We start from the raw sequence: 21,902 nt of genomic DNA on the forward strand, positions 1-21,902 counted from the left end.
CCGCGCCCTTCAAGCCCGCCCGCGGCCCCCGCACCCGGAACTCGTGGGGTGGCGCGCAGACCCTGGCTACCACTCGCCCCCGGGGGCCAGCGCCCCTCTCGCCCGGGCCTCGCGCCGCCCTGGGGGGCGCTGCAAATAGTCCTTTGTTTACATGCAATTCCTTACTCCGCGGAAGGAGGCCGGGGGAGTGCTGAGTTTTCACCAGCTGTTTCCCGCCTTGAAACAGACATCTGATCAGCTGCAAACACACACACACACACACACACACACACACACACACACACACACACACATACACACGCCCGGGGAGGCAGGCCGGAGAGACCTCCCTCCCGCCCCTCCCGCCCGCCTCCCTCCCCTCGCCGCCGCCGCAGCCAGCATCTGGGACCGGCCGATTCTGCACCTCCGTCCGGCGCTGCCCTTTGATTCGGATTTCCATCTTGTATTCTCCGGCGGACCGCGGGACCTGGCTCGTGCAGAGGAGGGGGGCCGATCGCTATGGAGTATTTCATGGTGCCCACTCAGAAGGTGCCCTCTTTGCAACATTTCAGGAAAACAGAGAAAGAAGTGATAGGAGGGCTCTGTAGGTGTGTACTCCTCCTCCCCCTCACCCCCTTCCCACGATTGCAGCCCCCGGCTAGTCCGCCTCGGCAGGCGCGCGTGTGCGCACGCATGGCCCGCGCCGCGGACCCTCTCGCCTTTCTTAGCCGCGGGGGTGGCTGCAGCCCTGCGCGCCAGGCTCGGGCCGCTCGGGGACCCTCCTCCCTCTGAACGTGTGGGCCCCCAGCGGCCCCGGTCACTTTTGTCCGCTGCAGGCGGGCGAGTCGCGACGTTTGTAAATTGCAAACAGACCCACGTGGTTCTGCAGCAGTCCCGGCCATGCTTGGTGCTGGTGGCTTCCCCCCCTCGCTTCCTCCTCCCCCCTCCTGCGGCGGCTTCCTTCCTCTCCCTCCTTCATCGCTCTCTCTGGGCGCCCCCTGCAAGGGGGTCTGGGGGGCCGGGGGCGCGCGTGGGGCCGCGGCGCGGACGGCTACAATGCAGCTAAGCCGCGGCTCCAAGCGCGGGGGGGGGCGGGCGGGGAGCCGGGTGGTGTGAGTGTTTGCAGGGAGAGGCTGCAGCGGGGTCGGGGGGGCGTGCTGGAGTCGGGGTGCGGGAGTGGGCGGGACCCGAGGGGCCGGCGCGGCCCTGCGGGAGCGCCGTGGACCCGGGCACGTTGGCGGCCACTCGCTAGCTTGCCGCCCGCGCCCGGGCGCTGTTTACTAGCGAGGCCTGGACGTGACTCTGCAGCCCTCTTGGAGTAGGCGGACCTCAGCGCGCCGCCTCGCGGGAGCAGTAGTTCTCCGTGCCGCGTCGGTGCGGCATTGTGGGAGTTGTAGGCGTGCCTGGGCCACGCTTTACCCGCACAAAGCTCTGACCCCGCGGGCGGGGTGGGCGAGGCAGGCCGGGTGCGGGGCTTTTGGGGGGAGGGGCATCAGAGGTCGCCCCTAGCCTCACCAGGCCGCTGCCCGCCGCACGTGGGTCTCCGCTGCAAACTTTCTGATCTCGTGCCCCTCCCCCCAGCCATAAACCGAAAGCGTCCGGTTGCCCGGCAGGCTGGGTGGGTGGGTAGATGGGTGGTCCGAGATCCGTAGCCTTCCTCAGGAGGCACTTTCTTAGTTTGGCCCGGGTTGCTCCAGATATACCCTTTACCGAAGAGTTATGGGTTAGCGGAATCGCCCTGAACAGTTGTTAAAATGCACACGCCCGCAATTCCGATCGCTAGGAGAAGGGCCTGGGCATCTGCATATTGAACACAACCTGCGGGACGGCGATACTGCGTGGGTTGTTCTCTGCGGGTCCAAGTTTGGGACCTGTGGCCCTTTTCCTGCCGTGCTACTTTAGGAGCGAAATGGCTCCCCAGGGCTGGGGCCACGTGCTCTGCGGTCCTGGGCAGGCAAGGCGGGGATTGAGGGAGGAGGAGCCGCAGGCGGTGTGGCCCAGGCTGGTCGACACCAGGGGCTGCAGAAACCAGGTTGGGGGAAGGTTGCTGCACACGTATACACCCCCAACACCCCCCACCCACCCCCGCCTCCCGCACACACCAGGGCTCCCACCTTAACTACTCTTAAGTTCAAGGTGGTGGGCAGTCAGCAGCACCACCCTGAGTGTTGGCCCTTCCCTAAAGACCACCTGGAGGGCTTAGCTGTAATAAGTGGAAAGAAAAAAAAATTCTGGAGCACATAATGCATTGTAGGGATTCGTTTTGCGAGATTTTTCTCACTGAATTGTCACAATCTTCCCCTGAGTAAAGTGGCTTTATGATTTCTGTGTGGGTGGAGGATAGGTTTGGGAAGGAACAGGTAGGGCAAGTGGTGGGGCCGGGACTTGAACTCTGATCCCAGAGCCCTGCTCTTACCCTGAGCTGCTGATTGCTCAGAGGGTGCCTGGGCAGTAAGGAGGTGGGTTCAGCTGCCCCAGATGCTGGAGTGGACGTTCTGGGCCTGATCCCAGGCAGGCTTGGTACCATAGGACCCTCTGGTTGCCAGGCCTGGGCCTTGGCCGCGTTCTCTCTCGGGCCCCTAGGACTCCAGCTTGACCTGTTCCTCTTCCAAGCCCTCCTTCAGAGGAGTCCAGCAGTCCCTTAGGGACCAAGTGCCCCAGGGTTGGGCACGGGGACTACTCAGCTTGTCCAGCTGTGAGACAGTTGTCAGCCCATGCACTGGGTGTGCATTTGGGGCCTCTGGGTTTTTTCATTTTCAGGAGGAGCTGCCTGGTGAGGTAGGATTGAGTGTGGGTTGGGTGGGGCCTTCTGGCCGGATATACTCGCTTCTCAGGCTGGTGGACTTTGCTTCATCCCTCAGTGACTAGCAGGGCTCCCTGCTTCTCTCCTCAGTCTCCCCGAGGGGACAGTACCATACAGCGGGAGGCCGTACCCGACAGCGGCACGCACATAAGCTGTGTGGTTTTGGACATGTTGCCTAACTGCTCTCAGCCTCCCGTAAAATGGAGCACCTGTGAAGTTTGGCCATGTGTGTGGAAAGTGCCTGGTAGCTATTAAGTGGCACTCAGATTCTTAGAAGCAGGAGCATGGTGGTGTTAAAGAGTTTACCTACTGCCTGCCATAGGGGGGAAAGAGACCATCTCTCCTCAGAAGGAGTTAGAGAACAATTAGGGACTTTGGAGTGTGTTGGGTCCCTGATCTGGTATTTACGAGGAACCTACTTCGTGCTGGGATTGAGGACACCACAATGAACGAGAACTTGCTCCTGTTCTAAGAGCTGGAAGTCTCATGGTGCTACAGGACAAGTCAGTTTCCTTAGAGCCATGGGTTCTCCTGGGATCCTGGGTACAAACTCTGAAAAAACAAGGCATCCTGTTATCCTCAGTCTGTCTCCCTTATTTTTTTCCCTCCATTTCTTTTAAACTTCACCACGACCCTATGAAGTAAGGCAGTATTCCCCTGTTTTATAGATGGGTAAACTGAGGCTTTGAGAGACTAAGTGGCTAAGCTTGGGGTTCCACAGCTAGTAAGTGGCAGGGCTGGAGTTTCCACTTGAACCCAGTGCAGGGCTCCCTCTGAGGGGCTGGAGAAGCTGTGGGAAGGGGGTGTTTCTGATGGGAACAACCTGGACGTGGTTTGTTCTGGGACTGAGGGCAGGGTGTATGGATAGAAGCAGTGGGGATGGGCGAGGGCCCTGGGCTGCTTCAGTACCTGCTGCAGAGAGAAGGATGGGGGCCTTGGGCATCCTTGATGAGAGGGTCGTCTTCCTCCTGTCTTCCTTTTGGGGTATGGGAGAAACCCTGTGTGGGTTTTCCCATCTCTGACTGTGTAGACATTGAGTGGTGGGTGTGTGAGTGACTTCGGGGCAGTGTGAAATGAGAGTTCTCAGTGGCTAATTTGAGGCTGGAGCTGGGCAGGGGTGTGTGGGGATTAGGGGATACCAGTTTGCCCTTGGGCTAGGCAGGAGGAACAGGTACAGATCTGGATCTAGAATTGAAGAGCCGGCTTCCTGCCCTTGAGCCTCTGGTTGGGATGTGGGCATTATTCCGGGGGATGTCTTGGGGGCACCCAGGTAGAGGGGGTGGCAGCTCTGGTCTTGGCACTGGAGGCTGGTATGCAAACAGTTCCTTGGCCATTGGCTGCCCAGCCCCAGGAGACTGGCTTGCTGAGGCTCTCAGGGAGGGAGACAAGTAAGAGAGAGCATCTGTGGACCAGGCCTCACTGCTCACCTGGGTGGGTCTGAAGTTGATGTGAAGGAGGTGGAGGACCTTACAATTACTGTAAATCATGTTTACTTCTGCAAAACTCAGAAAGAAATGTAAGAAACTTTCAGGCGTTTGCAGAAAAATCCACTTTATCTAGTAGAGTAGCAGCTAGAAATGGTAATTAGCCATCCTGTGTAGGAACCCCTGGATGGCCATGATTCCACTCATCAGAACCCCTGGTTAGTCTGCATTCTATTAAAGAAACTTCCAGGGCTATTTAGGTGAGTTGGCCTTGGTGGCAGCCTAAGTCCCTATGAGGAACTGTGGTTTTGGGGTGAAGTCTGTTTTCTGGGACTTAAGTCTGTCCTAGGTTAACCAGCAGCTGGTTCCTGAACCAGGAGGCTGGGCTGATGGACTTGGTGGTAAAGCGGACAGGATAGAACATTCGGAAGAGCTAGGATGAGGAGGCCCTTTCTCCCTGCCTGGACGCCAGGCCCCTTCCTTCTGGGAACTTCTGGGCTGGGGCCTTCAGGCCTGGGGCCCTATGGTCTCCTTTGGTGTCTCCCAAGCTCGTGGGCATCCTGGAGAGAAGGGAGGGGCTGAACGTTGGCTTCCCTGGGCTGAGGTTTCATGGGCAGATGAGCTGGCTGGTGGGGCTGCGGCAGTGGTGGGGGGCAGTGGGTGTTGAGTTCTGGCTTCAGCCTGGGGAGTTGGTGGGACTTGGGGGCTGGGAAGTGCAGGAGGTGCGTTGCAGCTGTACCCTGCTATGCCCGCTCTCATGGTGTGATCTTGGACAAGTCACTTCACTTCTGGGCCTCGTCCTGTCCCACCATTTGTCAGGAGGGCCAGGGCGCTGCCTCTTGAGGCCACACACAGGGCTCTGGGAAGCAGGGTTATGTGTGAGCCCTCAGTAGAGGGTGCCACCCCTGGGTGGCAGAGGAGAGCATTCGTTTTGGCTCCTGCAGGTGCCTGTGGTGCCCTGGTGTGGCTGCCTGACCTTGGACATGTGACTTCCCCTCCCCAAACCCTAGATTCCTCATTGCCACGCAGCCACCCAACTGGGTGTCCATGGTAGTCAGACAGGGAAAAATATAAAAAGTTCTGTGAGTGATAGTAAGAGCTAACCTGATGGCAGTGCACACCCATGCTCAATCCTTTCTACCGGGGTGACTGTCACCTGTCTCTCGGGGTGTCCGGCTCTGAGGGATGGTGCAGAGCCCACTCTGCCCTGTGGGTAAGAGCAGGGCTCTGGGATCAGGGTTCAAGTCCCAGCCCCAGCGCTTACTGTAGCTGTTCCTTTCCCAAGCGTCAGTGTCCTCATGCCATAAGGCCGCTTAACTCAGAGGAAGATTGAGATGGTTCAGTGAGAAAATTCCAGCAAAGTGAGTCCTTAGCACATTACGTTAAGAACTCAAGACTTTTTTTATATTTTATTTTATTTTATTCTTTTGGCCATGTCCCTTGGCTTGTAGGATATTAGTTCCCCAACCAGGGATTGAACCCCAGCCCACCAAATGAAAGTGCCAAGTCCTAACCACGAGACCACCAGGTTAAAACAGTAACTCTATTGCTAGGGTCTCCAGGTGGGCCTTCTGGAAGGGCCAGCACTCAGGGTGACCCAGGGCTGGAGGTGGGTCTCCTTTTTGACCCCTTACCACTCTGGTCAGCTCTGGCCTGTGGGCATCACCAGGGAGTACCCAGGGGTGGGATAAGTGGGGGGGTGGGGCGGTCTCTCCCTGTATCTCCCCAGGGCAGGGATGGGGAAGCTCCCAGACAGATCTCAGTCACTCAGTGGCTTGGCTTCCTAAGGATATTTCTCCCTGTGTCTTTACAGTTTTTTTTTTTTTTTTTTTTTTTGGCTGTGCTGTGTGGCATGTGGGATCCTAGTTCCCCGACCAGGGATCAAACCCGTGCCCCGTGCAGTGGAAGTGCAGAGTCTCAACCACTGGACCACGAGGGAAGTCCCCCCTCCCCATGTCTTTAATCCACCTGCCGCAGAGGGTCTGGAGGGCACTGCCAGACCCAGGAGCCTGGACTCAGTTCTGATCCACCCCCAACCCCCCCACCCCCACCCCACCCCGCCTGCAAAGGGGTAGGCAAGCCACTGTGTATCAGGTCTCTGACCTGCATCCTCCCCTTTTCACCATCACCCCCACTGTAGGGGCAGGGAAACTGACAGAAGGGAGGTGCCCCTGGCCCAGAAGTGGGGGAGCCAGATGCCCAGCTGTCTGACCCTAAAATTGTGTTCCTCCCACTCTGAGCCCTAAGTCTCATTTGTAAATAGGGGTCGTCGGCCACCTTTCCAGTGCTGTGAGGGAACTGTATCTTGGGGAGGGTCCCAGGGAGATGCTGGGGGTGCTGGTGGAGGACAGGGCTTCAGACACCCAGCAGCGGCTCATGTGGACCCTGCTCCCAGCCCACCCCCAGCTGACCACCCTCTCTGTGGGGAGAGGAGGCAGAGACCCAGGAGGGGGCAAGAGCGAGTTTAGGGTCCCTCAGGGAGCTGAGGGGGCACAGGTGGGGCAGGCCGGGGGGCCAGCAAGGCCTTGGTTGTATCTAGCTGTTACAGATGTGCTCCTCTCCTAGGTTTCCAAGCAAACTCCTTTTTGCCTAGGGATGGGCATGGGGGCCTGGGCACCTACCTCTTTGAGCCCAGGCTCCCCCACCAATGGAACAAGGCTGCCCAGAATCCTTTCCCCATTCTCCTAGACCCAGAGGTGTGAGCTCTCTTGGCCCAGGCCTGGACCAGGTCACCCCAGGAGGGCCCCTCAGGAAGAAGCCAGGGCTGTGGCTTTGGGTGGGGCTGGTGGCCTCTTCTGGGAGCCCAGCATCTGGAAGCCATCAGTTCAGGGGCGGGGGAGTTGCAGGAGAGGGCCTGGAAGGGGAGCATGCCTCCTCCAGGCCACACACAGGCCCACCTCTCGGGAGCAGTGGCGTTAGGCCCACAGGCCCTGCTGCCGTCTCTGCCTCCTGCCAATGCCTCTCGGCAGGCAGCCTCGCCCCCTACCGCTCTCTGCCTTCTCTCTCACCCCACTGGCTGCCGCTCCTGCAAGATGCAATCACATAATATGCAATAACATCGCCTACTGCATGCTGGGAGCCTCGATTCTCTGGCACAGGGTGGGCTTGCCTTTTGGGATGGGTGGGCTTCAGGGAGAACTGTCCCCAGGGGAGGTTGGCCGGGTCCTCTTCCTGGAGTGAGTGGTACCTGTCTTGTCTTTGAAGCCTTAGCTCAGGGTCTGGGTCCAGGCTGGGGGCTTACGTAGTAGCTTGTGGCTGTGGGGGTGGGAAGGGAGGAGGGACATTTCCCTCAGTCCTCAAGCCTGCGACCTTGAAGGAGGGGGTCTAGGTGCATAGCAAGGAGCTCAGAGGTGTCCCAAGAGCAGGTGTCTCTGATTATCACCTGAGGCCACCTGTATCAGAATCACAGGGATTCTTAGCCATGTGGGTTTCTGGGCCCCACTCAGACCTGCTGGCCAGACACTGGGCTTGGGACCTGGGGTCTGCATGCTTATTTTGACACCCAGGCATCCCAGAGCACGCTACTCCATCAGCCCCCGATCTACTGGGGGTGTAAGCATCAGACAGAGCTGGTATCTTCTGTAGTGGGAGGGATGCCTGTTACACTTAGGCCCCTCTGGAGATGAATTGTAAAGGCAGGGGCCACTGGGGGCAGGGCATGGAGGGCGCCCAGCCTGAGCCTGGCCCTGTCCTCCCCGCAGCCTTGCCAACATTCCATTGACCCCTGAGACTCAGCGGGACCAGGAGCGGCGGATTCGGCGGGAGATTGCTAACAGCAACGAGCGGAGGCGCATGCAGAGCATCAACGCGGGGTTCCAGTCCCTCAAGACCCTCATCCCCCACACAGATGGAGAGAAGCTCAGCAAGGTGGGCAAGTGCCAGGAGGACTTCCTGGAGGAGGTGGTGGGCTGGAGCAGGGAGATTCGGAAAACACTGTCAGCCAGGTTCCCTGATTTGTCTGTCCCTCCTGCCCTCAGGCAGCCATTCTCCAGCAAACGGCCGAATACATCTTCTCCCTGGAGCAGGAGAAGACCAGGCTTCTGCAGCAGAACACACAGCTCAAGCGCTTTATCCAGGTAGCGCCCTGCCCTCCTCCTGGCTCCCTCTCACTGACATGGGTGTGTCCGGGCCCAACCACTGGCTTGGGACTGTGATGTGGCTGTGGGTCCCTTCTTCCCCACTGACCTGCCTACTTCTGGCACTTGCGTTCCTGCCCAGGCCCTGATTTAGCCAGGGTCAAGTGCAGTGAAGTGGGCTCTGGAAGGAACTGGGTGACTTTTGGGAAGCAAGTGCATTTTGCCTCCTTTCCCAGCCTTGGCTGTCTGGTGGATTTGCACACTGGGGCTCCCCAGTGCCGGTGCACCTGGGTTTGACAGCTTTGGGGGGCTGTGATGGAGCTTCCCACCCCCACTCCCGGTGGTGGTGGTGGTGTATGCAGTGTCACAGCACACTCACCGACCCCTTGGGGTCCTCAGGAGCTGAGCGGCTCATCCCCCAAGCGGCGGCGGGCAGAGGACAAGGACGAGGGCATCGGCTCGCCAGACATCTGGGAAGATGAGAAGGCGGAGGACCTGCGGCGGGAGATGATTGAGCTGCGGCAGCAGCTGGACAAGGAGCGCTCGGTGCGCATGATGCTGGAGGAGCAGGTGAGGCAGGTGGGTGGGCAGGTGGGGGATGCTGTCCAGCTCTCTTCCTTTTCTCCTGTTATTTACGGGAGCTCCTGCTTTGTGCCAGGCCTAGGAGAGGGGTGTCCAGTGGGGAGCAAACCAGACAGGTCCCAGTCCTTGGGGGTCACCGTCTGCCTGGGGAGAGATGAGTCAATGGCTCTCACATTGTAATTATGCAGCTGTGATAAAGGCCACACCGGATGGGTGGGCATCAGGAGGGGGACCTGGTCTGGTTCCAGATGGGCTGCCCCATAGCTTCTCTGTGGAAGTGACCTGAGCCGAGGGTGGGAGGGCGAGTCTCACCGCTGACCAGGCAGAGAGGGGAGAAGGGTGCTCCAGGCAGAGAGAACAGCATGGGCAAAGGCCTGGGGCTGGAGGCAGGCAGGGAGGGAGCATGGCATGAGGGGGGCTGCACGGGAGGGGAGCAGAGTCAGGGCAGGCCTGGCTGGCTACGGTCAGGACTTTGGTCTCCACCCCGAGGGTGGCAGGGAGGCCAACCTCAGCAGTCTGTGGGCCCCGAGCTGGGGGAGGCGCCAGGGTGTGGCCTGGGTCCTACCCCTGAGCCTGCCATTCCACCCTCAGGTGCGCTCGCTGGAGGCCCACATGTACCCGGAAAAGCTCAAGGTGATCGCACAGCAGGTGCAGTTGCAACAGCAGCAGGAGCAGGTGCGGCTGCTGCACCAGGAGAAGCTGGAGCGGGAACAGCAGCACCTGCGGACCCAGGTGAGCAGGAGGTGCCTGGAGGGGCAGTTTGGGCCTGGGCCTGGGCCAGGGCTCTCAGACTCAATGTTGGTGCCTCTGGGTGTCTAGGAGGGTGGACCCCCGGCCTAAATCATGGTAATGCAGATGTTCCTGGCTTCTAGGTGTCTTGCATACATTATTCCATTGAATCCTTGTTGTAGCCCTTTGAGGCCTGAGTTGTTATTACTCCTATTTACTGATAAGGAACTGGAGGCACAGAAAAGTTCAGTAACACACCCAGTATCCTCAGCAGTTTGGGGCAAGGATTTGGACCCTGGCCATCTAAATTCAGTCTGAACTCCCGACCACCACTGTATTTGTTAGATGTGAAGTGCTGGCTTGGCTCTGGAGAGGGAAGGGCCATGCAGTCTTAGACAGCCTAAAGCCCCTCTCCAGGCCACATTTTCTTCATTCTTAAAATAAGAGGGGTGGGAGGGGTCACAAACTGGACAGCCCCCAGCGAGTGAAGGAGGCTGATGGGCTGGGGTGATCGGTGGAGGCTCTCCAGGAAGTGGGCAGAGGGAGATGGTTTTGGAGGGCCGTCCCACACCCTCTGTGGCGGACAGAAGGGAAGGGGCAGCTCCCAGAACCTTCGTAGAAAGACTGAGGGCCTCTGTCTTGCAGCTTCTGCCCACTCCAGCCCCTACCCACCACCCCACGGTGATCGTGCCGGCGCCAGCGCCCCCTCCCTCCCACCACATCAATGTCGTCACCATGGGCCCCTCCTCGGTCATCAACTCTGTTTCAACATCCCGGCAAAATCTGGACACCATTGTGCAGGTACCTGGCTTGGGGAGGGGGCAACGCATGGGGGGTCGTCCTCTGGGAATGGGCCCTTTGTGGGGAGATAAGAAAGTGGGCGACTGGCGGGGATTGAGACAGAGCTTGAGCTTTGTGGGGAGGAAGTCTGGAAGCCAGATGGGTCTCCATCTCTGCATCTGGGGTGAGGGGCAGAGAGGGGGGACTGGATGGCCCGGAAGACCCCATTCCTTCTCTCCACGTGGCATTTGCCGAGGGGGGTCCTTTGTTCCCGGAGCTCCTGCTTTCAGAGTTCCTGCATCCAGCTCTTGGGTTGGTCCAGGACCTGGGATGGGGGTGGAGGGGGCAGTGACCGGTTGGGTGGCAGTGAAGCCTGGCTTCACTGTCAGCTCTGAAGGTCGAACCTGAAGTCACTATTGTGCCCAGCCTGGGGCAGAGACCTCTTGGGAGGCCCAACAACATTGCAAAGAAACAACCCAAAACGCCCAAACAGAATAAAGGCCATCAACCCCTGGAACTTGAGTTGCACGTAAACCTGAAAAATTGAATAATAAAATTTATAGCAGAGACCTTCCATAAGCCAACAGGCAGGCTTTGAAATATATAAGTGAGCGTAAGAAGCTTGTGGCTTCACGCAGCTGGGCACTGTCTCCCCTCCAAGTCTTTTTCAGCTCAGCAGAGGGCTTCTGAAGTTTGTTTCTCCTGACTCTGGCAGGCTGCCCCTGCTTTGCCAGGCTTGCTTCTGGACCTTTCTGGGGGTGGGGTGGGTGGTGGGGGAGATGGTGGCTGTCCACATGGCCCCGCCATCCTCATGGCAGCTTCTCCGCCAGGCGATTCAGCACATCGAGGGCACCCAGGAAAGGCAGGAGCAGGAGGAGGAGCAGCGTCGAGCTGTCATCGTGAAGCCGGTCCGCAACTGCCCCGAGGCCCACGCCTCCGACACCGCCTCCGATTCGGAGGCCTCGGACAGCGACGCCATGGACCAGAGCCGGGAGGAGCCAGTGGGGAACGGGGGTCTTCCCTGACCACCCCCCAGCCCTCCTCTCCCTTCTGGGGGCTGGAGGGGGCGGGGCAGCAACTGGGAGACATGAGGGTGAACGAGTGAGGAATTTTTACAAAATTACGGCATCATTTGGGTCTCTTTTATGACCTCTTTTTCAATACTGTAAATCGACCTTTGAGTGAAGCCACCCAACCCGAGGTCCGGGGCTGGGGCGGCAGGAGCGCGTGGCAGCACCGGGACACCTGGGGCTGGGCCTCGGCCCCGGAGGCTGGGGAAGCGGACATGGAGGTGCCTGGCCTCTCTCGCCAAAAAGCATTTTTTCATTGAAACATGTTTTTAAGAACAGGGAAAATCAAACAAAACCCCAAGGTATTTCTGCCCTCCCCAGAGCCAGCCCTATGACCGTCAGTTTTTAATTCCCCCTTCCCTCCTCTTTTTGGTGTTCTTTCTCCTTTAAGCACTTACACGGGTTGGGGGTCTGGCTGGGTCGGGGCTCTCGGGGTCCGGGGGTCTCCGTTGCTTCTCGGTTGGGGTTTGCTGCTGCCCTTCTTCCCTCCCCTCCCTGTCTCAGCACTAGGAATCGCCACTCTCCACCACTGTCCGGCCCCCACCTCTCCCTCCAGGTTTCCCATCTTCCACCCCAAAAAAGTCTTTGTCTTTCTCTTTTTGTTTTGTTTGTTGTTGGTTCTTTTTTGGTTTTAGTTTTGTTTTTGTTTTGTTTTTTTTTTTACAATTTTGAGGTCTTTGTGTTCAAGGAGAAGCTATTATATTTTGTTAAGAAAGTGGGGGGAAAAAACCAAGAGGCCACTGTGCCTTTATAAAGAAACAAAATAAAGTTTGTACTTTGTTTTTTAGATTCTGTGTCTCCTGGATGTGTGCTGTCATGAGGAGCTGGCGAAGGCTTCCTGGGGTAGCGTAGGGGGTGTTCTCTGGGGCCACTGGAGGGGATTGGATGTGGGTGAGTGTGATGACTCCCCCAACTTATGTGTGGTGTTATGATGAGAAATTGGCGTCCTTAGATTCCCTGGGTTTACTCTGGGGATTCTGCAAAGATGGGAGATGGTGTTGGGGCTGAGGTGAGTGGCTCCCAACTCCTCCTTGGTGGGAGGCAAGGAGAGAATGAACAACCAAGCCATAGGTTCCTGTCTCCTAGAGAAAGGACACAAGATGCTCAGTGGTCCTGATTGATCCCTAGGCTTTGCAACTTCCTCACCTTGTGTAACCTCTTGGAACTTCAGTATCCTCATCTACAGAAGAGAAGTGAGCACTCCCTTATGGTGTGGTGTTTAAGAGCTCAGGTCCTGGGGTTGGTCTGCTGGTGATCAGATCCACCTTGGGCAAACCACTTGATCTTTGAGACTCAGTTTTCTCTTCTGAAAGTTGAGAATCATAATGGCACAAGGACATTACATCTTAATTGGTAAGGAGGTGGTCCTTTAAATTCCTTAATCCTCCATGACCAGAGATTGCTTTATAATGTGTCCCTCTTGACCTGCTTTTCCTCAGGTACATGACAGGTACGTGGGGACTGAGGCCAGAGAGGAAGAATAGCTGATTCACATCTCACCCCACAATGAATGCCTCCAGACAGGAATTTGTTGAATAGAAAGGCAGGCAGGAGCCTGCATTTTTTTTTTTTTTAGAACTTTTAATACTTTTTTTTTAGTGAAATTCACATAACTTAAAATTAAGCATTTAGAAAGGAACAATTCAGTGGCATTTACTACATTACTATGCTGTGCAACCATCACCTCTATCTCATTCCAAAACATTTCTCACTCCAAAATGAACCCCTTACCCATTAATCAGTCTCTCCCCATTCCTCCCTTCTCTGAGCCCTTGATAACCACCAATCTACTTTTTGTTTTTTAGTGTTTAAAGAAATTAAAGTGTAATTTAACTTCGGTAAAAATTCACTTTTTAGTTTTTGCTTGTGGGAGTTTTGACAAATATGTAACCATCACCATAATTAAGATATAGTTTCTTCATCCTTGCATTCCCCTATGTCCCTTTGTGGTCCACCCAGACCCTGGCAACCACCGACCAATCTATTCCTATGGTTCCTATAGTTTTGCCTTTTTCAAAATGTCATATACTATAAATATATTCATTTACAGTATATGACATTACATATTTAGCTTGAGTCTGGCTTCTTTCACTTAGCATTATTACTGTAGTTTTCTTTTTTGGGATATATTTAGATATATTTACATAAATTAAATGCGTGTTTGAGGGAACCGTCTTCGCTAGGATATGGGCGGGGACACCCCTTCCCAAGGCCAGCAGAGCGACCCCTTCTGGCCAGGTGCAAGGCGCGTCCGACGGGTTCCAGGCAGCTCCTGAGAGGGTCAATAGAGGGCGCTATGGAACCAGGACGTCTGGCCCAGCAAGGCGGAGGCTCCGCCTCCTTCCGGTGTCTGTGGAACTACGCAGTTCCTATAGGCCAGAGGCGCGGCTCAGGGGCGGGGCCAGGGGAATACCCGAAGCCCAGACCTGTCGTGGCGCGCCCAGCGGCCGTAGGCTGTCTCACCAGCAGGCGGCGGGAATCAGGGGCGCGGCCTCCGTCCCGCCTCTTCCCGGACTCGCTCCGCCCCGCCCCTCGGTGCGCATGCTCCTTGGTGCCTCAGGCCATCTCGCGCGCTCCAGACTGCAAGCTCCTCTGGCCCAGGCTCGGCCCCGCCCCGCGCGCTCTCACGCACGCTCCGCACGCAAACGCTGCGAACCCGCCGTTCCTGCGTGTCCTCCGCGTGGAGGCGCTCGCCGGCTTTCCCGCTCGCGTCTCTCGGAGGATGCGGCCACGGGTGGTGGGGCCTGCGCTGCCCGGCGGAAGTCCGGCACGCTGCACACGTGACTTACGACGGTCTAGAGGCAGCGGTCAGAAAGGAACAAGAGACGTTAATTTTAATAGCACGTTTCCTTTTAACCCACAGTGTCTGAAACGTTGCCATTTCCGCACAGGTGATGAATGCAAGAAACTACCCACGAAGTATCTCATTCCTTTCTTCCTGCCGACTCTGGGAGCCCTGTGTGTATCTTGCACTGGCTACACCTCCATGGGTACGGCCGCGGGTCCGGGCGTCGGGGGCAAGTGGGAGCCAGGCCAGGGGGTCGGAAAGGGCACGGTATCCTGCGGGCAGTGCGGACACTGGCCTGGGAGGAGGAAGAAGTGGAGACGATGTGGGAACCAGATCGTAGAGGACTTCCAAGCCACGCTAAGAAGCTTGGACTTTATTTTTTGTGATGGGAAGGGGTCTAGGAGAGACACGATCAATGCAGAGTTCAACAAAACCTGTCTTAAAAACCTTTTTATTGAAGTACCGTATAAAGTACACTCAGAAGAGGGCTCATAACTGAAGTGTTTAGCTCCGTGAATTTTCACAAACTGAATATACGCCCGTGTAGCCGGCACCGCACCAAGCCCTCAAGTGGTTTGCTTCTTAAAACTTAATTTTTGGAAGTATAGAAATGTACAGGGAGGCCCCCTGCACCCTTCACCCCGCCTCTCCCAGTGCTAGCGTCTTGTTTGCCTAATGTATGGTATGGAAACCAGGTGATCGCTGTCAGTGCCCACCACAGGGCTTATTCAGATTTTACAGTTTTACATGCTCTCACTTATGTATGTGTGTGTACAGTTGCTCTGTACCATTTTGCAGCAGCAGTGTTTGAGAATTGGAGTTGCTGTGCAACCTCATCAGCACTTGATATTGTCAGATCATTATATTTTTCAGTTTTTTTTTTTCAGCAAATTTGGTAGGTGTAGAGTGGAATCTCACCACAGTTTTATTTATTTATTTATGTTTGTCCACACAGCCTGGCATGCGGGATCTTAGTTTCCCGACAAGGGATGAAACCTGCACCCTCCACAGTGAAAGCACAGAGTCCTAACCAGTGGATCATCAGGGAATTCCCCACAGTTTTAATTTCTGTCACTATAGATTAGTTTTGTCAATTTAATTAATTTATTTTTAAATTTTGGTCGTGCCACACAGCTTGCAGGATCTCAGTTCCCTGACCAAGGATTGAACTCCAGGACACAGCAGTGAAAGTGCTGAATCCTAATAACCACTAGACCACCAGGGAACTCCCTAGTTTTGTTTATTTTAGATCTTCATACAAATCATACAGTATATATACTCTTTTTGTCTGGCTTCTCTTAATATAATTTTTTGAGATTCATGTATGGTTTTGTGTTTATTAGCAGTTTGTTCATTTTTATTGCTAAGAATATTGCATTGTATGAACATACCACAAAGTTGTTTAGCCAGTCACCTAACAGTGGACATTTAGGTTGCTTCCAACTTAACGGCTATTATGAATATATTTTAGTAGATGCTGTCCCCCAAATAGATTGTGCTAGGCTATTGATTCTGCCACCAGTGTGGCTGTGGAGGGACATTCTAAGCGTGTGACTCTCTTTGGTGATGGTTTCTTCGGGAGGGAGCTAGGCATTCTTGGTTCCTGGTGGCCTCCCCCACCCTATTTTAAGGTCTTTGTTAGGGATTAAATCTCATGGGAAACGTATGTCTGCTCTGATCTCAAGGATCATTACATTACACCGTGTCCTCTTTGTGAAGATCCTCAGAAGAAATTCCTGTTGAGTCTCAGCAGCAGAAATAATTTCACTTCTCCCGAACAGTTGTCTTGTTCTTATTTTAAGGACACTGTGAATTGGCAAGTGATCAAGTTACACACATGGGAAGACTTACGTATGTAGTGCCGTTTGCTTTTGTATCAGCCTTACAAATGGCTCCATTTTGTGTGCCTGCCTTTGTGTGGTTTTCATCTCCTGTTGCGTCCAATTCTTGCTTTCTTGGTGTACTTTATGGATATTTGGGAGTCATCTTTATGCTTTCCTGGCACAGGGTGGGTTATGATAAATAAATGCTGCTTGTTGCCCTGATTTCGGGGCATCCCTGTCAGCAGGGCATTCGCACCAGCTCTGTGAGATGTTTGAAGGGTTGTCTAGTGGAAAGGGGTGGGGGGGGCGCTTCCTGTGACCTTGGCCGCCTTAGCTGTTGGTTAACTGGCCTCAGACAAGTACATAAAGCACATGCAAATCCTCCAGCTGCCTCTTGGAGCTGGCTGGCCACGCTGTCCTTAGCCTGAGACTTTGTAGTCTCTGGCTCTCCCCTATCCCACCCGAGCCCATCCCATGGGTCCTTCTTTATCTGGCTGCCTCTCTGTGCTTTCCTGGATGCTACCATCCTTGTGGCATTTGTCTTTTTCCCTCTCTCTGGAGTTCTGTGTGCCTCCCTTGCCCTGCAAGTCCTGCGCTAGGGGTGAGGTTAGTGCCATCCCCTGCCTTGGTCCCCTCTCTCCTCTTGCCCTGCTGAGTTGCAGCTTCTGGTGTTGATTGACGTGAGCGTGTGCTGGCTGAGAGGAGGGGTAGGACTGGGGGCTGGGGGGCAGGTTGGGCCCTGAATCCGGCAGCTGTAGGAAGGAATGAGCTCCCCAAACCAGCTCTTCCCCCACCACACCCCTGGTGTTGAAAAGGAGCTAGGAGTGACAGCTGCAGAGTTTCCTGAATTAGGGGGCCTAGGTCACAGGTTCCTGCTGGTACGGCCTGTCTCCGTGGCAGCCTCAGGATCAAGTTCAAGAGGAAATGGCAAAGTGATTGGAGAAGGCTGTGGTGCTGTACACATTCCAGAGATTCGTTGTCTGCCTCACTGTTGCCTCCCCTCCTGTGGGAGATAGAGAGGATGCTCTGAAAATTTGGAAAGAGAATTGACGAAAATCTGTTCCCTTGTAGGGAGGAGGAATTGTCTGGGGTGGATGGGCGCAGAGGGTTAGTGGGGGGCTGCATGTTTGAGATCAGGGGAGAGGCGGTCTCCATTCTCTAGGGGACTCTCGTGGTGCGTGTCCCTGGCTTCCTGCGGGAAGGTGCGGTGGCAGGTGAGGAGGAGATCTGGAGCATTGTGGCTGGTTGTGGGCCTCACCTCGTATTCAAAACAGCAGAGTTAATGCTCTCTGGTAGTGAGTTCCCTGTCACTGGAGGTATTCAAACAGAGGTCTCTGTCAGAGCTATTGGGGGGGGGATTCCTGCACTGGGTATGAATTTGGGTCCTTCTAAGGTAGATAGCCTCTAATTCCTGAGGTAAATGGAAAGGTTCTCTCAGTGAGGGCTACTTCAGAAGAAATGAAATCTGCTGACACCTTGATTTTGGACTTAAACAGCCTCCAGAACTATGAGAAAATAAATTTCTGTTGTTTAAGTCCCCAGTCTGTGGTATTTTGTTATGGCAACCCTAGCAAACTAATATACTGTCCTTTTGTGACTTTTGTTTAACTTAGCATAGCATTTTCAAGGATTATCTATGTTGTAGCATGTATTAGTTTTTTTTTTTTAATGGCTGAGTAATATCCCATCGTATGGATGGACCACATTCTGTTTATCCATTCATCTACTGATGGACGCCTCGGCTTTTTTTCACCTTTTGGCTGTTGTGAATCATTGCTGGCTGTACAAGGATCTGTTTGAGCTCAGACAGGGCATGTTTAAATTAAATGCAGTCAACCCTTTAAGCAGTGCTGGGCTCACCCTCCCCGTCTGCCTGGCTTGGGTTCCTGTGGTTTCTCTGACCCTCTCTCTGTCCTGCACCCTCCGCCCCCTGTCACAGCCCTCCACTCTCTTCCCTGCCCTGCTAATTCCTCTCCCTACCCCCCCATGGATGACATTCACTTGATTGATGGGAGAAGCCCCGGGTTTGTGAGTCGGGCAGATCCGGGTTCAGGTCCAGCAGCTCCGTTCTGAGTTGGTGACGTTGAACAAGTCCCTTCAGCCCTGAGCCTCGGGCTCCACTGTGAGGTGGTGACGTCCGCCTCTTGTCCCTTGAAGCCCCTGGTGGGGCGGGCGCCTCCTTGGCTTGGACGTCCTTTTCTCTCCCGTGACCGAGCGCTGCCTCCTCCCTCACGGGGAGCGCCCCCCCAGCCCCCCAGCGTGCACATGGGTTGGAAGACTCAGTGTTGGTGTGTCAGTCAGGGTCTCCCGAGAAACAGCCAAGGGGACATGTGTTTACAGAGGGAGGCTGTGGGGACCGGAAAGTCGGAAATGCACGGGGGAGGTGGCAGCTGGAGAGTCAGGCAAGTCCATGAGTCCAAGTTGCTGTCTAGTCCAAACGCAGAACTTCTTCCCCTTGGGGGACCTCAGTCTTTTCTCTTAAGGCCTTCAACTGATTGGGTGAGGCCCACCCACATTAGGGAAGATGGTCTGCTTGAGTCAGAGGCTGTGGATTTAAATGTTAAGCACGTCTGAAAAACACCCACACAGCAGCACCAAGACTGATGTTTGACCACACAGCTGGGCCACATGGCCTTGTCAGGTTGACACATAAAGTTAACCATTGCAATCGATAACTCATCAGTTCTCTTCAAACTGATCTATAGATTCATCCTAATCCAATTAAACTCCAAGAAGGCTTTTAAAAAAACAATTGACAGGCTGATTCCGAAATTCATGTGGAAGTGCATGAAAGGGACGAGAATAGTCAAAACAACTTTAAAAAAGAAGATCAAAGTTGGAGACTTCACACTACCTGTTTTCAAGATTTATTAGGAAGCTATGGTGATCAAGATAGTGAGGTATTAGTGAGGGGATAGACACATAGATCAATGGAACAGAACGTAGTCCAGAAATAGATTCACACATATATGGTCAATTGATTTTCAAAAAAAGATGCAAAGGTGATTCAGTGGCCATTTTAACAAATGGCCAGTTGTGCTGGAACAACTGGACATCCATTTGTAAAAATCTAAATCTTGCTCCACATCTTGCAACATATTAAAAAAATGGCAGAAAATGGATTATAGGTCTAAATGTAAAACCTGAAACTATTACATTTCTAGAAGAAAACAGGAAAAAAATCTTTGTGACCTTGGGTTAGGCAAAGAGTTCTTCAGTATGACACCAAAGGTGTAATTCATAAAATAACAAATTGATCAATTGTACTTGATAAAAATTAAGAACTTCTGCCATTTGAAAGACACATGTGAATGAAAAGTTAAGCCACAGACTTGGAGAAACTATTTATGAATGATGTTTCTGATAAACAGCTTGTCTCCAGCGTATGTAAAGAACTCTTAAAACTCAATAAAAGAGGGGTCTTCCCTGGTGGCACAGTGGTTGAGAGTCCGCCTGCCGATGCAGGGGACGCGGGTTCGCGCCCCGGTCCGGGAGGATTCCTCGTGCCGCGGAGCGGCTGGACCTGTGCGCCATGGCCACTGAGCCTGCGCGTCCGCAGCCTGTGCTCCGCGGCGGGAGAGGCCATAACACTGAGAGGCCCGCGTACCGCAAAACAAAACAAAACAAAAACTCAATAAAAGAAAACAACCGGTAAAAAAGAGGCAAAAGGGGCTTCCCTGGTGGCGCAGTGGTTGAGAGTCTGCCTGCCAATTCAGGGGACGCGGGTTCGTGCCCCGGTCCGGGAAGATCCCACATGCCGCGGAGTGGCTAGGCCCGTGAGCCATGGCCGCTGAGCCTGCGCGTCCGGAGCCTGTGCTCCGCAACGGGAGAGGCCACAACAGTGAGAGGCCCACGCACTGGCAAAAAAAAAAAAAAAAAAAAAAAAAAAATAGGCAAAAGATTTGAACAGGCACTTCATCGAAGATGCACTGAAGAAGTGGATGACAGGGACTTCCCTGATGGTCCAGTGGTTAGGACTCCATGCTTCCACTGCTGGGAGCCCGGGTTCAGTCCCTGGTTGGGGAACCTGCAAGCCGCATGGTGTGGCCAAAAAAACCCCCCAAAAACCAAAAGAGAAGTGGATGACAGATATACACATGGGAAGATGCTTAATATCATTAGTCGTTAGGAAAATGCAAATTAAACCTACAATGCAATATCACTACACACCTGTAAGGATGACTAAAATTTGAAAGACTGACCAAGTGCTGGTAAGGATGTGGAGGAAGTGGTGGTGGGAATGTAAAACGGTACAGTCACCTTAGAAAAAAATTTAAGGGGGCGAGGGATAAATTAGGAGTTTGGGATCAACATATACACATTACTATATATAAAATAGATAAACAACAAGGACCTGCTGTATAGCACAAGGAACTATACTCAATACCTTGTAATAACCTAGAATGGAAAAGAATATAAAAAAGAATATATATATATGTAACTGAATCACTTTGCTGTACACCTGAAACACAATATTGTAAATCAACTATACTTCAATAAAAATTTTAAAAAATTAATTAATAAAAGAAAGAAAAAATTTAAACACCTACCAGCCAATCCACTCCTAGGTATTTACCCAAGAGAAATGAAAGCGTATGTCATAATGAATTGTACACGAACGTTCATAGCAGCTTTATTGGTAATAGCCAAAACTTGGAAACCACCCAAAAGTTTCTCAATAGATGATGGATAACAAACTGTAGTCCATCCAGGCCATGGAATCAGGATCAAAAGGAGTGAACTATCCATACGCGCTGCAATGTGAAGAAATCTCAGCGTAATTATGCTACGTGAAAGAAGCCAGATAAAAAGAGCGCATATGGGGAGATTCCATTTATATCAAAATCTAGGAAATGCAAACAAACGTGTAGTGACAGGAAGCAGATCAGTGGTTGCCTGGGAAGGGGTAGGAGGGAGGGACATAAGGAAAATTCGGGAGTGAGGAATCTTCGTTATTTTGATGGTGGTTCTGTACGTGTGTCAAAATGTATCGAATTCCACACTTTTAATACGCTGTTTGCTGTGTGGCCGTTGTACCTCAATAAAGCCATTTTAAATGTGAAGCACATGAAAGATGCCAAACTGACTTTCGCTCTTTCCTCCACAGCCGACTGTCACCCCCACAGGGACCCCCCTCCCCAGCAGGACCAGCCAGTGCTACCCCTCCTAGAACTGGCTTTCAGGGGCCATCATGTGCCCTCAGGAAAAGTGCATTAAGTAGCACATAGCAGAGGCACCGCTGGAAAGGGATCTGTCCCTCCACTGTCTGACCGACCACACTCAGAGCATCCAACGCACCTCCTCGCTCCCCTTTTTTCCCTCCCGTCAGCATTCTGTCGCTTCCAGAGGCCTGGGAAGGTGAAGCTCCTCACCATCGACCTCAAAGGTCGGGTCGTGGGGTTTCCTTAACTAACCATCGAGGCTCTCCCCTCCTGACCTTCGGGGAGGGGCTAAAACCTGTGTCAGTGGCTGTCGAATAGGCCCTTCGTTCACAAAACTGAAGCATGTGAAGGTCACTGATTGCCCAGACTTCAGCTCAAGTTACTGCAGATGCTGGGAAGACTCGGTTCCTGAGTCCCAGACCTGACCCAAAGGACGCCCCACGTTTTCTCTGCTACCCCGCCCCGTGACCCCTGTCACGTGACCCCAGGCAGATAGGGGAGAGAATCCAGATGGGACCTGCCTTCCGGGGTCGGCAGCTGGCGCAGCAGGGTCACAGCAGCCTCCTTGCAGCCTCTGGGGTCTGAGCTGCTTGCCCATCATGTCCGTCCAGTTGCCCTAGTGACTGTGTGACCCTTCTCCCCCGCCCCGCGCTGCCACCCACCCTATAAATAGAGGCGAGGAGCAG

The 21,902-nt window shown here is 54.0% G+C and overlaps 1 protein-coding gene across 2 annotated transcripts; it reads left to right on the forward strand.

The window, feature by feature from the left end:
* Positions 1 to 304: 304 nt before the first annotated feature.
* On the forward strand, positions 305 to 12,167 carry TFAP4 (transcription factor AP-4). Of its 2 annotated transcripts, none has more exons than XM_060285490.2 (7): positions 305 to 587; positions 7,908 to 8,073; positions 8,184 to 8,282; positions 8,682 to 8,852; positions 9,456 to 9,596; positions 10,239 to 10,394; positions 11,192 to 12,167. In XM_060285490.2, exons 1-7 carry the CDS (start codon positions 499 to 501, stop codon positions 11,396 to 11,398), a joined length of 1,029 nt encoding a protein of 342 aa, XP_060141473.1. In that variant the 5' UTR covers positions 305 to 498; the 3' UTR covers positions 11,399 to 12,167. The 2 variants fall into 2 exon arrangements, with proteins under 2 accessions (XP_060141473.1, XP_030739667.1); XM_030883807.3 differs by having other exon boundaries at positions 310 to 587; positions 11,204 to 12,167.
* Positions 12,168 to 21,902: the final 9,735 nt, after the last annotated feature.

Source organism: Globicephala melas, chromosome 15, assembly GCF_963455315.2.
Source record: "Globicephala melas chromosome 15, mGloMel1.2, whole genome shotgun sequence".
Lineage (NCBI taxonomy): Eukaryota > Metazoa > Chordata > Mammalia > Artiodactyla > Delphinidae > Globicephala > Globicephala melas.

Coding starts and splice junctions, on each gene's coding strand:
- TFAP4 (XM_060285490.2), top strand. CDS start 499: ATGGAGTATTTCATGGTGCCCACTCAGAAGGTGCCCTCTTTGCAACAT. Junction 588..7,907: donor GTGATAGGAGGGCTCTGTAG/GTGTGTACTCCT, acceptor TCCTCCCCGCAG/CCTTGCCAACATTCCATTGA. Junction 8,853..9,455: donor GCATGATGCTGGAGGAGCAG/GTGAGGCAGGTG, acceptor TTCCACCCTCAG/GTGCGCTCGCTGGAGGCCCA.